This window comes from Poecilia formosa, unplaced genomic scaffold (assembly GCF_000485575.1).
Source record: "Poecilia formosa unplaced genomic scaffold, Poecilia_formosa-5.1.2 Scaffold292, whole genome shotgun sequence".
Lineage (NCBI taxonomy): Eukaryota > Metazoa > Chordata > Actinopteri > Cyprinodontiformes > Poeciliidae > Poecilia > Poecilia formosa.
In genome coordinates this window covers 614047-629426 of record NW_006800231.1, presented here as the reverse complement: position 1 = coordinate 629426, position 15380 = coordinate 614047, and the positions used below count along the sequence as shown (strand labels likewise).

The following is a 15380-nucleotide window of genomic DNA, read 5'->3' as shown; positions in this document are numbered from 1 at the left end:
TTCCTTTCCTGGTGGCCTTTGCTGCATGTCTTCCCCTTCTCTCATTACCAAAGCCTCAGAGGTCATGGACCAGCTGAACATCTCCCGTCGCATCTACGACTACCTCCATTTCAGTGGATAGGATGGAATCTCTCCTATCCACTGAAAGTCTTAAAAACAAAGTGTCTTAAATAACTGTATTCTGTCCAAATATGTCATGTACACTTATTGGGATTGTTGTTAAATATGTTTGAGGAAAGAAACTTAATATAAATGTAAAATTTATATTAGTAGCATAATCTCACTCTAGAAACAATTGTTAAACAATCCAAATTTTAGATGATTACATCAGTTTTAAACATTACTTTGTGGAATGTACTTGATTTCAAGTACTTAATCTATACAAAACACTTCATCTCAATATGAAGAAGTAGCAAAGATGTTTGCTCTCTTTATTTAAATGATGGTTGCAGAAGGATAATCACGTGATTATGAAGACTAAGGAGGATATGCTTTGTCCTGAAAGAGACTGCTTTATTATTTATCATTTTTAATTTACAGAGTGGAACTAGAAAAACTTAGCACAGCCAAGAAAACGTGAAAGCCCATTTTTACTTTCAAACTGCAACTGCCACTTAAGTTGATGTTATGAGGAACTGATGTCATCATTGAAATATGAAGTTTGGAAAGTTTTCTTTTCTCTACATGAGCAAGAGGAATCATCTACAGAGAACTCAAGTAGTCAGAAAAAAAATAATGCAGAAAGGATACAGACCAGAAACAGAGCCCTGGACCATGTTACTGGAACAGCGCCAGTTTACGCCATCAATTCAAAGTATACCTGGGTGAACTCATTTGTTCAAATAAGTGTTCTGTATACGTCATTCATTTGTTGTCATTTCCTCAACAGTTCTTATTTTTACAGAAGAGGATTAAGGCCACTGAAAAAAATATGAATTCTGACTTTAATCTTAATTCTGACTTTTTCCTCAGAATTCTGAGATTAAAGTCAGATTTTTTTTCAGTGGTCCTACATTCCTCTTCGTATAGTTTTGATATGTGTACATCAAAATTTTATAATGTTGCTTAATGTGTCCTTATTTATTTAATATCTCCTTTAACTGATAGTGATGTACAAGTGTTATTTATAATGTACGCTTTATTTTGAGTGTAATGTGTTCTATTTGACACCATAGGAAATATGGTATCAATATTTTTGGATTATGTAGGCAAACCAGAGTACCTGGAGAAAACCCACATATATGCATGGATGCTGCTGTGGTAATTACTATGCAAGAAGCATTGAATGACATACTGCTAAAAATAATGTGCAGTCACAATACAGGGAAATATTTTGAGATTCATATGTTTAATTTAAAAGGGAGACCTGTGTAATACATCATCATCAACAACATACCTCAAGATCCAGTCTTTCTCCAGATTGTTTTCCCTGGCTTGGTTCTAGTTTGTACATGCGCTCCCCTCCACCTGTCTGTCTCTGTCGTGTCACAGTTCTGAATGGTCTCGGTCTTCACATGTGTTCTTCTCTTCTGAAGTGGATTCTTCATGCTTGTCTCTTAGCCTTTGGGAGTCTAAACAGTCTGATTCTTTCAAACTTGTGTCTTGTGAATCTGTTAAGTTGTCTTCAAATGTCATGTCTTCCAAAGGACTTTCCTCTATCTCTTTGTCACTTGTCTTGTCCTCTGCCTTTGCGAAGTCCTCCTGTTTCCCTTTCTTTTCCAGCCTTTGGAGGTCTGGAGAGTCTGACTCTTTAACAGTTGTGTTGTGTGAATCTGTTAAGTCATCTTCAAATCTTGTGTCTTCCAAAGTCCTGTCTTCTAACTCTTTATCATGTATCTTGTCAACTGACTCTGAAAAATCCTCCTGTTTCTCATTTCCTCTCAGGGTTGAAAGGTCTGGACAGTCTGACTTTTTCACAGCTGTGTTGTATGAATTTGTTAAGTTATCTTCAAATGTGTTTTCCAAAGTCCTATCTTTTATCTCTTTATCACACATCTTGTCCTCTGACTCTGAAAAATCTTCTTGTTTCCCGTTTTCTCTCAGCCCTTGGAGGTCTTGAGGGTCTGACTCTTTCACAGTTGGGTTGCGTGAATCCATTGAATTATCTTGAGATGTTGTGTTTTCCAGAGTTCTATCTTCAAAGTCTTTATCGCATGTTTTGTCCATTGACTCTGAAAAATCTAATTGCTTCTCATTTTCTCTCTGCCCTTGCAGGTTTTGAGGGTCTGAGTCTTTCACAGTTGCATTGTATGATTCTGTTAAGTTATCTTCAGACGTTGTGTTTTCCGTTGTCTTGTCTTGTAACTCTTTATCACTTGCTTTGTCCACTGACTCTGAAAAATCTTGTTTCTTGTTTCCTCTCAGCCCTTGGAGGTCTTGAGGGTCTGACTCTTTCACAGGTGTGTTGCATAAATCTGTTGAGTCATCTTCAGATGTTGTGTCTTCTAACTCTTCATCACTTGTTTCATCTTCCGACTCTGAAATCTTCTCTTGTTTCTTGTTTTCTCTCTCCCTTTGGAGGGCTTGAGGAAATGACTCATTTATAGCTGTGCTGTACGATTCTGTTAAGTCATCTTCAGACGTTGTGTCTTCCAAAGTACTGTCTTCTGACTCTTCGTCACTTGTCTCGTCCTCTGACTCTGAAGTATCAACTTGTTTCTCGTTTTTTCTTAGCCTTTGGCGGTCTTGAGAATCTGACTCTTTCACAGTTGTGTTGTTTAAACCTACTAAGTCATCTTCAGTTGTCGTTTCTTCTAAAGAGCTGTCTTCCAACTCCTTATCACTTGCCTCATCCTCTGACTCTAAAAAATAATTTTGTCCCTGGTTTTCTCGAGTAGGAGGCACACATTCCCCATCAGATAATACTGAGTCCAAAGAAGTTTGTTTCCATTCTCCTGCTAAGTTAGAATGCTGTCCGGTAAACTTCTGATCGTCTGCTGGACGAATTCTATCTTGTATATTCACAACATTAAAAGACTGAATGTTTCCAAGAATGTTCTCAATGTCTAGTTGGAAGGAAACAAATTCCTTCTTGAGATCATCGAGTTTAAGTACAAGGGAAGTTAAACGTTTTGCCATGTTGTCTTTGTCCTTTTTCTTTGATTTGATCCCAAGTTTTACCATTGATTTTAAATCCTCTATCTTGTATAGGTAATTTTGCTTGGTTTCCTCCAGCTCTTTGATCAGATCGTCTGCCTCTTTGTAATCATGTTCCAGTGCAGTTTGATATGACAGTTCGTCTGTCAGGTCCTGAACCAGTTTTTCTAACTTAGGGTTCAGTTGTGTGAGCCTTTGGCACTCTTTCTTTGCACACCTGTAGTGGTATCTCATGATAGGCACATCAACTAGTTGTTGTTTCAAACTTTCGAGCTTTTGCAAAAGACTATTGTTCCGTTTGTCTAAATGATCCAGGTTTTCATCTTTTGCCATGGTTTTGTCATTCAGAGCCGCCAAGTTGAATATTTCCAGTTTGTCCATAATCTCTGTTATGCAGTTTTCTTGAATCTTCATCAAATTTTTGTTACCGTCTGCAGACTTTGTGTACTTATCAAATACTTTAGTTTGATATGAAAGTTGGTCTGTCAAGATGTTAACATGATTTGCTAACCTAGTGTTAAGAAGTTTGAGGCTTTTCTGCTGTTCTTTAGCCCCACTTAAGTAAGATTTTAACACAGGTTTCTCAATTAATTGTTCATTCGTCCTTTCCAAAGCCCGGAAAAGTTCATTCCTCCTTCTGTCTAAATACATCAGTTTTTCTTCCTTTGCATTCCATTTGTCAGCTTCCAGATTCAACTTCCTAATCTGTCTTTCACATTCTTTGCTCAACTCCATCTCAGCTTTCATCACTTTTTTGGGATTTCGGAGATCTCTTTTTTTTTCAAGCCTTCGGTTCTTTTCCAAGAGTTCTTGGATTGCCTCATTATTCCTTTTGCGTATTTCTTCAAGATCAGTAGAGACAGATTTCCGTGTCCTCTTGAAAAATTTAAACATTTCGAAATTGTTCTTGCTGTCTAAAACTTAAAAAAAACGTTGCAATTTTTCTTGCCGTTTAAAAACAAAGCAAAATGTCAGAGCGAAACGAATGCTAGCAGAATGCAGGAAATTCTGCTGGCAGAATATGCCTATGATATATATCACATATATCAAAGTCTTTGATACATATGACATATATCAAAGGCATATGTGACATCATTGGTGATGTATGCTGTCTCATACACCCAGCTAATGGCAGACAGTTTTAACATGAAAATTGGTTTCATCACACTTGCATTCCAGATATCTGAAATTGGTTTATGACTAGATGTATTAGTAAATCAAGATATCACTGATTATATTTTAATTAGTCAAAGTCCCTATTTGAATCTTTGATACTACAGTTTTGTACCACTTATGGTTATATTTGTATTTACTAATACATTTTTAATGGAGTGACTTGTGATTAAAAAAGCAATTTCCTCTTGGAGATCAATAAAGTAAATTCTATTCTATTCTATTCAAATTTACCATTATTTTGTATGATGGCTAAAATTCAACATATTCACAATTAATTACAAGCTATCTTAAGCATATATTTCAGGTGTCAGCAATTAAACTATGGCTAGTCATAATGTAAGTATATAATAATTTACTTTTCTGGCTAGTTATAATTCTACAGCTATCTTGAAATATACTGTAATTCTAGTTATCTTAAATGTACTTTTAGGTAGGATGTAGATAGATCTGACTAGTGGAAATTACATTTCTGATATTTTGAAAGTAAATAATGATTAGGTAAAACTAAATAAGAGATATCTGGAACTGTAATTTTGACTTATCACAATTTCTTTTAAGATATTTTTAGACTTTAAGTTTTATTGCCTTCTTTTTCTTCTTTTTCTGAAGATTTACCATCTTGTTACCTTATTACTTCCACTGTTTTATCTGGATTTTTGTGTGGTAGGTACAGACAGTTGATCTGATGATTACCAGCCACTGCTTCTTATCTAGCTTGACCACCTGTGGATGAGATACCTTGAAAAATTGGGTGAGTCTCATTTTTAAATTTGTGTTCTTTTTGAATGCAGCTGATTTCCTTCATCCAGGCAACCAAGATCAGAAATCTCTGTACACTGTTATTTATTGTCATATCAGCACAGCAGTACATTTGACTGCTCTGCAATTATTTAATTCTTAAATGATTGTTTTCTCATTGATGGATCATTCATGCTATGATCTGGCCACTCCTGAAATAGGGCGTAACGTAACAAGGCCAATATCTGAATTATTAAATCGATATGCATGAATACATACGCCTGAATATTGCTTTGTCCGCCGTCAAAACCTAATTCCCTTTAATATTCACAAAAACTACAACTACCAGGCTCCTCGTCGGCGTCCAGTCATGTCACGTGACTATAGAAGCATGCAAGCAGTGAAGACGCGGCTGTTTACAAACAACCATAACTGGATCTCCTTTTAACGCCGCTTCACTGGTGAAAGGAAGAGAACAACCAGGATGGAAATGGAGATTTCTCAGCCGTATTACTTCGGGGACATTGGTGAGTACCAGACACGCAGAAGCTCCGGGGAGACTGTCGCTTGTTTAGTCCCGACCCGGTTTGACGTCGACGTGTTTGGCACAGCTGCCAACTAGCTAGCTAGCTCGGGAATACTGAGCTAAAGCTGCCTTCTCTAGGGCCTAAGCGCATAAACATCAGGAACACTGGGTCAGATGTCTTGGGTATCGCTGTTATCAGCAGCTCTCTCAGCTGGGCCTCAGAGTCTTTTAACCCAGTGTTTCCTTAACCCGGGTGCGCGAGCGGGGCGCTGCATGGTTACTGAACCATGCGGCGCACGCGCACCATTTAAATAGAGCCCGAACCACAGTCGTCCCTGCGTGTTTAGTTGTTTCTCTGCTTTGACTCGCCTGATCCAGCTGTGACTATGACTTGGGCCTGTTACAGCCATCAGTTGAAATCAGCTGTTCTGCAGCAGGGAGCCCAACAACATGCTGGGCAGGTTGGAACCACTTAAGTCTGAACAGAAGCAAATTATCTTACTGAAAGATAAAAGCAATCATGGATTTAGAAGCATTATAACAAGATGAATTCAATGTTGTTGTTTTTTTTATTCTTTTATACTAATTGACTCCAGTTTTCTACATGAGCTTTAATATTGTTTTTAGGTGAGCTACCTGTTTTTTTGTTGTTGTTGTTTTTAAACCAAATCCCAAGAAAACAAAAATAAAAATCATAGCAAAATCTAGACTTATTTCATGTGACTGATTTATTTCATGTTGTTTTTATTTCTTTGTAAACATAGAACGGATCCTATTGGCCTCATTCTACAAAAGATAGCTTTCTTCAAACTAAACAGAAATAACATTTTTGGTACTTTTCTTCAAAAATAATAGTGTATCTATTAAACTTAATATGTGTTTTTCTCCTGCCGATATAAATTTTGTTGCAGTACCAAATGTGTACTTTTGGAGGAAGGATGACAAATAGTTGCTTGAATTGAAAAGTTGCAGAGATTCTTGAAAGATAACATTGAAATGATGAAGGCTCCATTAGGTTTGGGTGATTCTTTGATTTTATCGATTAATCAGAGTTTACATTTTCTAAAGATTTAAATTTTGGAAAATCAACTATGGAAAAGTAGCAGACTGCATCCAGAGTCATGATGCCAAATGAAAAAGCTAATAGATTTTTAGGACGTCTTCTTAGATTGAAATTTAGCAGTAGGATGGATGACTGATTCTGGATGACATGAATTAGTTTTAACTCGGTATGGATAACAGCAGCCTGCGGTTGGATAGATGGTGAGCCTTCCTCCTGCCCCCTCTGCCCCTCAGGCTGCTGGGCGGAGAGGACAGAGGTGCATAAGGCAGCGTCTCTCGGCCACGCCTCCCACCTGCAGCACCTCATAGAGGGCGGAGCTTCGGTCAACGTGGTGGCGGTGGACTCCATCACGCCGCTGCATGAGGCCTGCCTCCGGGGACAGGCCCGCTGTGTGCAGCTGCTGCTGGATGCTGGAGCCCAGGTGAGCTCTCCTCAGTGACATTAAACCATATCCACAACAATTAACTTATGACAGATTACAGTACCTGGAAAAAGTATTCACACCATTTGAGCTTCTTCTGATTCTTTTATGCTGCAGCCCAGATGTCGCGCTAGAGTTTTTTGCTCGCCGTCATTTTGACCGACGGATTTAAAAAATCGGTAATGTACTATTTTTACCCGTCAAATTATAATCACATTAATATCGGCTATTTAACGCATTTTTATGCGGTTTAGTTAATATTCACCTAGTTGAACCGTGAATCCTGATCCCATCACACATAAAGCAGATGAATGGATCTAACTTTTTCTCCGTAGTGACAAAAACCACTGACTATGGCCCCAATAACTTATTGGCCCCAATAACTTTAATTTATTATAATAAATTAAATTACACTTAAATTACATCACTTCACCTGCTGGGGTCTGAAATCACAGCCTCAAAAAATTCCTCCTGGTTCGCATCTGCAGAGAAATCTGCGCTAGTTCGTCGGACAGTTGGATCTGTCTGATCCAAACCGATCAGTTGAACTTTTTCTTTGACGTGCGCTTTTACGAGGATTTATTTATTGTTTTTATTTTTATTTTTTTGCTTGGTTTCACTTCCCCGAAATGGATAGATGTTACATCGGCCGCGCTTCTGAGCGCCGCTCTCCTTCTGGGCGTGAGAGGGTAACGTCTTTAGCTCCATTTGCTGAGTTAAGTTTAATTCTTCGCAGCAGCGGACTACGCATGTTGTGGTCTAATTAATTTCTACACTTTTATTTATTTCCTCAAGATAAACTGCCGGCTCCTCTGTTTAGACTTTAAATGGATTATCACAATATTTCATTCTCTTTAGTTTTCTCTGTTCTGTATGTAATTCAGTCTGAAATTAAACGCGCCGTTTCTACCAAATGTTTGTAATGCGTTTCTGAACCAGGCGCGCTCCAAGGTGTCCGGTCCATAACTCTTCAACACGCTGCCAGCTCCCGGTCAGAAAGACCAATTTAGTTCAGTGTCCATGAGATGACGTTGAGAAGGGATTTTTTATTAATTGATTTTAGTTGCCTCTGCGATGAACTCTTTGCATAAAGTTTGTAATGTGTACACCAGTAAAGGGTGTTCATTATAACCTGTCAAATGACTGATGGGCTTTAAATTTTCCCGTTATTTAAAAAAAATAACCGGTCAAATACGGAAAACATTCTGTTAACCCAACCTCTGCTACAGTCACAAACTTTAATCTGTCCTTTGGTCAGATCAGACCAAAATTAGAATGGGGCAGAAATTTGAAACCATATAAATATGTTTAATTAGTCCTGTCAATTAATTAAAACATGTAATCAGATTAGTCACACTCCAGCACTGTGATCAATCATAACTAACTCTGATTATCTTTGTATGCTTGAAATATAAATATGCACACAGTTGTGGTTCTTGTAGGAATGGTGGCCAGGGCAAGCCCCTCCTTCTGCTGCACGCCAACCAATTAAAAAGCAGGTTATGTAGTCTCCCAGTACTCAAAGGTACCTAAGGGACACTGCTGCACATGCTACAAGTAGCAGGGAACTTGTTCTGGGGACAACTGACAGATAAGATGGACTTTATTTTTTAATTCTTTGTGCCCCATTTCTTTCTGATGCCGCCCTGGGCAAATGCCAGTATAACCTATATCAAAACCCATCACATTAAAACATGTCTATGAAATTTTTCATTGTCTCAAACTAAGCATGTTTAAAGATTCTCAGTTTTCCAGGAGGATTAAAAGGAAGTCATTTTGTTTTGAACGTTTGTTTAGAAATGTCCCTCTCCTTTCATTTCCTGTGGAACTTGTCCGATGAGGTGACCGTCGTTTGTCCTCATCCAGCTGAGCGGCCGATGTATTTCGTACATGTGAAATTTCAATCTTTCAAACTTTTGTTGCTGTCTGCTGGAAAACTTTTGCCGTCGCTCCCTGTGTGTTGTAAATTTTAAACAATTTACTTGCACGATAAATTAGGGTGTCCCGATCAGATATTTATATTGGAAATTGGTTCGATATCAGCCTAAAAGCAAGTATTGAATTACATCGGTCTGCATCTAAAATCTCTGATAGAAGCACTCTGCTCCAGGATTTAGTAGAAAATATTTAATAAAAATATTTTTTTATTATATTGCTGATAGTGCTGATAGTTTAGTGCTGATATTTTGCAATATCAGCACTATGATTAGTGTTGATATTGTATCGGTATCGTTCTAAAATATCGATATCATACCTGAAGGGAAAATGTTGTATCGGGACACCAGTACAATAAATACAAATCCCCAGAATTGAAGCCATAATATCTAGAGTTCTTCCAGGAAAAGATAGGTTTTTAGATTGTGACATTGTGCGTCCCATGTTTGATTCCAGGTGGATGCCAGGAACGTGGATGGAAGCACGCCGCTGTGTGACGCCTGTTCAGCTGGTAGTCTGGAGTGTGTGAAGCTGCTGCTGGAGCATGGAGCCATGGCCAACCCGGCCCTCACCTCCCGCACCGCCTCCCCACTCCATGAGGCCTGCATGGGAGGCAAACACTCCATTCTCAATCTTTTTATATACAATGCAGACTTTTTTATTAACCCAAATGAAGGATGTTTTTAAACTGGAGAATGTTACATTTCTAACAGGTAACTCAGACTGTGTGAAGCTGCTGATTGCCATGGGTGCCTGCCTCGAAGCGTATGATCTCTACTACGGAACTCCGCTACATGTGGCCTGTGTTAATGCACACACAGAGTGTGTTAAAGTTCTGCTTAATGCAGGTGTGTGTCACTGCAAAGCAGATTCTTTAAATGGGATGGACAAAATCAAATTAAGATGTTTGCCAATGTTCAAAAAATACAACAAGGGGTTTATTGACTAGAAAAGGAGAATGACTTGTTGTCCTTTGTTTCTAGGTGCTAAAGTCAATGCTGCTAGGCTACATGAGACCCCGCTGCACCACGCAGCTAAACACATGAGAGTTGAAATGATTGAGGTTCTTGTAGAGTTTGGAGCCAACATCTACGCTAGAGATCAGCACAACAGAAAACCGGTGGACTACACCACACCTGGCTCTCCTTCTGAGGCCTGTCTGCAGTTTTATGAGAGTGAGTTTTAATTCTCCCGTGGTCTAAGAGACAGGGTCATTTAGACCCCGCAATGTTTTTTACTCTGTTCGTGGTCCGGCAGGGTCCCACTGACTCTGTGCGCTTTTATTAGTTTTTGTTTTGTGTGTGTGTGGTTTTGGAAAGCGATGGTCTGATGGGACACCTCCCTTTGCTTCCCTGCTGTTCAATACTGACATTTGCCACGCTCCTTCTGAGCGTCGTGTTAAATCATTGTGTGAGTAACCTCTAGGAAGGACGCAGCATCAGGGAATCTCCACAAGATGGCAGACTTAGACTTTGTGATAGAAAGAAAATCATTATGCCACTTAACTTCTACAACTTTATCTAAAAAAGTATCTTAATCTAAAATGTAAACAGCTGTAATATTTTTGCCATTTTCTTAGACACTTTCAGGCATATATACCTTAATTCCTTTAGCACTTAGGTTTACATAGCAGAAAATGATTAAAATATTTTGTTTGATGTTTGTTAAATACTATCATACCTACAAAAACACCAGAATTACAACATGTTAACACCTTTTAAACCAAAGATAAGGATAAATACAGAATGGGTGTGTGAAAACTAGATATTTCCATAGAAATTAAACGAGTCACTATTATGATTAGCTATAATTAAGATATCTTCCACCCATTGTTAGCACAATGCCAAGAAAGACATCAGGAATATCCTTGCAGAGAAGTGAATAAAGCAGAACTGTTGTTTCCCATCAACCTGGGAATAGTTAAGGTGCAATTTCCAGTTGTAAGACATCTAGTAAGATTAACAAGTGGAAAACATTCAGGGTAAATATTAAATCTATGTATGTGTTTTTGTAAGCATCAGGAGTTAAGTCTGTCCTGTCCTCCCCATAGCCACCCCCATGACTCTGCAGCAGCTCAGCAGGTTGGCAGTGAGGAGGAAGTTGGGAACAACAGCTCTGAACATCATAGCTAAACTTGACATGCCAAAGCTAATCATCAGCTACCTCTGCTATCAGTGACCGTCACACCTGCTGGGAGAATGGGCTCCAGACTGAAATCAAACTGTTGACTGGAAAGCAAACACACTTGTCAACATGGTGCCAAGCATCACATGCCTGTTCTGTCCAATACTGCACTTTATTATTGTGTGAATACTCTAAAGTGTAATTGACAAGGTTTAGTATGGCTTGTTAGTTAATGGTAGCATATTAGCTAATGATGGGTTATGCTAACTGATGTTAGCATAGAAGAGAGAGGTAGTTAATGCTAACTATCAAGGTGTCGTTAGCTAATACTGTAATCCAATGTTGGTGTCTAAGACGCTCTTAGCGTACCATGCTAAGAGCATATATACTATGCTAGATATATACTATGCTAGATCGCCATGTTAGCTCATGTTAGCATTTTTTATAATGAAAATATGTAAGCCACTATTTGCATGGTAGAGTTCATTGACGCTAAAGTTAGCATCCTGCTTGACTTTAGCATTATAGCTAATGCCGGCATGAGATGCTATTAAAATAGCAGCTAGTCCTGACTTTTTAGCTAAAATGCTACTATTAACATGTTAAACTCATAACTCTATGATTCTCGCACTTTTTATTTTCAATCATTTCTTCTTCTGTTCAGCTCCTTCAGAATATGAGCTTATCAGTTTCATTTCCTTTTGGTTTCGGTGTAAAAGTGAAAGTTTTGGGCAGAGAAGATTGACAGTTGCTTATTTAAATGAAGTTGAATATATATTAGCAATATGTCTTAATTCATGTTTACTGTTTCTTGTAAGACTTATAATAGCACTTACTATAAGAAGTTTCCAAGTTAGTTTGAGGACTATTATTTAATAACACTTGCTGATTGTTTCAGCTCACTATGAGGTAGCAATTTGCCAATTTTTTTGAAAGTGTGCACAGATATTTTTTTTTTGCATTTTAATATTTTTTAGGAAACTGAATAGGAACCTTTAATTACATTAAATCTACTGCTTAAACTATAAAATGCTATGTCCATATGTCTATTAATTTATTTACAAAAACTGTAATTACGTATTTAGAGTGGCAGCAATTATCTTGAACAAGCTGTGCCTAGAACTGCACATTTCTGGACTGAGATGTCTGATGTTGTTCCTGGGATCTGTTTGAGCCATTGCTCCAGTTTGGGGGTGACTGCCCCGAGGGCCCCGATGACCACAGGCACCACTGTGGTCTTCACCTTCCAGGCCTTCTCCAGTTCCTCTCTGAGGCCCTGGTATTTCTCCAGTTTCTCATGTTTTTTTTCCTGATGTTGCAATCACTTGGTATTGCTACGTCCACCACAACTGCTTTTCTCTGTTGTTTATCCACCACCACAATGGCCACAATGTCTATATGTGTGTGTGTGTGTGTGTGTGTGTGTAATATATAGAAGTACTTAAAACAGCTAAATGGTGTGACACCTTTTTTTCAGCTCTTTTTTCAGATTATATGAGCATTGCATCTTTCTACGTACACTTTACTGAGTTTGCCGGTTAGGAGTCTTTGGTGTTTGATGTTTAGTTTTTCAGGCTGCAGCTAGCACCAGGCATGATCCCTCTGCACAGGCCAGCTGAACATCAGCCTGTTTTAGCTGCACCTGTGTTTTAATATTTAGCATGACAGCGCTGCGCCAAGCTTTCAAAGCCCTTCATCATTAGTCTGTGATTGCTGTCCAAACCTCTAGATTCACCCTTTCATGTGGCTGTGGGCCTAATCCTGCCTGATCTGTACGGATCTGGCCTGAATACGTCTGCTGCACTTCACCTATTGTCAGACAAGCTTGATTCATGCAAATTTTAATTTATAAAAGTTTACCTTTAGCCAAGTTAAAATGTTTTGACTATTAGTCGTTCTCAGGAAAGGAGTCCAAGACAATAAAGTTCGGGCTGTAAATGGAGATCTGTGGGCCTTTAAGGATAAATAAAATGTCTGACTCCAATACAGATCTGAAAATAACCAGTGGAAAACATGCTCTGTTTAAAAACGCCTCCAGGCTACAGTGGGGAACGGAAAAAAAATCAAGTGAAGGGAAGGTATGAAAGAATGTCCTGCTTTCTAATAAATCAAAAAGACAGATGAGGACTAAATCTGGAACACACTGAACCTTCTGACAACAATATGAAAAGCAGGTAAACCCATGAGAAGCACAGTCTAAAAGACAAAAACTTCCAACAGTTTATGTAACAGATAAACTCAGAAGCACATGAGTATAAAGTGAAAGGAAAATCATACATAGCTAGAAAAACAAAACAAAACAAAAAAAACACTAATTTGCTTCTGCATTTGCATTCAGCCCCTTGTTACGGGCAAGATGACTGCAACCAACCTCAGCTGGGAAGCACTTCGCAAACCACCGCATATGCAGAGCGGCCCAGTGACCATAAGTGGGCAGGTTGGAGAGCGAGGTGCTTCCTGGTTGAGGTTAGTTGCAGAGGTTTTGTGGCTTGCTCTTTGGCCAGAGCCCTGAGTAGTTTTGGCATTGAGGGAGAACACAGAAGGACTGCCATCTGTAGCAGCAGACATTGGCTCAAAACAGTTGTGACTTTAGAGAGGAGAACTGTGGAGTTGATGTAGCTAGTTAGCCATCTGCACACGAGCTGGGCACTGATCATCCCTGGACGGGTCATCTGGAAGGGAGTGTATGATGTTGAAAGACCAGAAACACCCAATGATTCTAGGAACATCACTACTGATGTGTGCAGATACATCAGTGGATGTATTCTCACACAGAAAATCATTGAAAAATATCTTTTTTGTAATTTAACTTCATTTCTCACACATAAATATATTTCAGGTATTTGTTTCAGATAAATGCAGTGACTATGGCTTCAGTTTGGCAGATGGCTGATGAAACCATCAGTAACTGTGGAACATTCACACTAAACCTTAGGCTGTGTTTATTCTGTCTCTTCATTCTTCATCCAGACTTGATTTTAAAATGGAAAAAAAAAAAGAAACAACAACCCTGCCCCCAAAAAACCAACAACTTTAATTTAAAAATAAGACTTTGAATCTCTGGTAAAGAGCCCAGTTAACAGCTAACCACTGGGCATGTGTTCGTTGTTGCCCATATCCTGGATCTGACTGTATGTGGTGGTTTGTGACAGTCAGACTTCAACTGCAATCCCAAACCTTGAAAATATCTCACCAAAGGTTTTGTTTTACAATCCTTTTAAATCTGCTGCTGTCTCTGTTCCCCTAAATCCTTTTCTACTCAACCTTCCTTTGCTTCGGTGAAACGCTTTGTGTACCTCCAACTTCTTGACTCACCTGAACCAACACATTTTAGGGGAATGTGTTTAGGAAGTAACTGTTATCCCAATTGTACTCTACTACCACTAGGTGGTGCCAGAAATAAAGAAATCAACAGAATACATGCTGTTGGAGGACTTACAAACTGTTGTATAAAACTAAAGCAGTTGGTAGAGATTGACTTGACCTTGCTACCTTCCTCTCATTGCTCATCTTCCTCCTGAGAATTAGACGCTGGTTATATTGGGAGTGTTAGGGTGTGTGGGCATACAGAGGGGAGCATGCAGGAAGTAGGAGGCTCCTGGTTGAGAATGAGGGATAAACATGGAGCTGGATGGTGTGATGGTCCAGTGCCATGCTCCTCCATCAGATACAACAGCTGCAAAAAGCCCCCACCTCTCACTCCCTTTGAAATTAGCTACAGATGGATTGTGGTTTTCAGACATTCATGTTATATACAGCCTATGTGTATTTCATAGTGAAAAACCTAATGTAAATGTTTAAGTTAACTGAATGTGGTTAAGGGTCTAAAAACACCAGTAAATGAAAGGACAGAATGGCATGTTGTAGTGGTGGTCTCTGAGAACCGCTCTTCTGTTCTCTCTTAGTTATTTTCAAAAAAGAGACAATTTGGTTTAGAACCAAGTGTAAAGAAGTAGTTCACCCAAAGATGGGACCCTTACTCAGTATGAAGTAAAAATAAACTGCTGGAGAAAGGCACCAGATGGATGGATGGATTCTGAAGGGCAGCAGCAATGTTTTATGTCCAACATCCTTCAGTATTTGGTTTTATTACTGAACTGTTTTCAGCCTCTCCCAACATCCTCGCTGACCTGCCTGCTGGGTTCCTTCTTCATGATGCTGATTGTTTATTTATGTTCACTAACAAACCTCTGAGGTCTTCAAAGAACGGCATTTTGCTCAGTTTATTAGAATACTAGGACCATTAAAGAAATCTTAAAAAAAAAAAAAGACATATTGTAGCCATCGAAGAGGAAATTTCC

The 15380-nt window shown here is 38.8% G+C and overlaps 3 protein-coding genes across 3 annotated transcripts in view; 2 read left to right on the top strand and 1 right to left on the bottom strand.

The window, feature by feature from the left end:
- asb13a.1 (ankyrin repeat and SOCS box containing 13a, tandem duplicate 1) overlaps positions 1-416 on the top strand; it is a 3447-nt gene extending 3031 nt beyond the window's left edge. Inside the window, exon 6 of the mRNA XM_007572035.2 lies at positions 45-416. Within this exon, the coding sequence (XP_007572097.1) occupies positions 45-121 (77 nt within the window). The 3' untranslated portion in view covers positions 122-416. The remainder of the gene's footprint in view (positions 1-44) is intronic.
- On the bottom strand, positions 99-4449 carry LOC107838666 (myb-like protein X). Its single transcript, XM_016681754.1, has one exon. It carries the CDS (start codon positions 3988-3990, stop codon positions 1486-1488), a length of 2505 nt encoding a protein of 834 aa, XP_016537240.1. The 5' UTR covers positions 3991-4449; the 3' UTR covers positions 99-1485.
- Positions 2361-11852, top strand: asb13a.2 (ankyrin repeat and SOCS box containing 13a, tandem duplicate 2). Its single transcript, XM_007572023.2, has 8 exons — positions 2361-2399; positions 4940-5023; positions 5360-5537; positions 6833-7020; positions 9412-9568; positions 9669-9803; positions 9939-10130; positions 11006-11852. The coding sequence occupies exons 3-8, from the start codon at positions 5495-5497 to the stop codon at positions 11131-11133; spliced, it is 843 nt and encodes a 280-aa protein (XP_007572085.1). The 5' UTR covers positions 2361-2399; positions 4940-5023; positions 5360-5494; the 3' UTR covers positions 11134-11852.
- The last annotated feature ends 3528 nt before the right edge of the window (positions 11853-15380 follow it).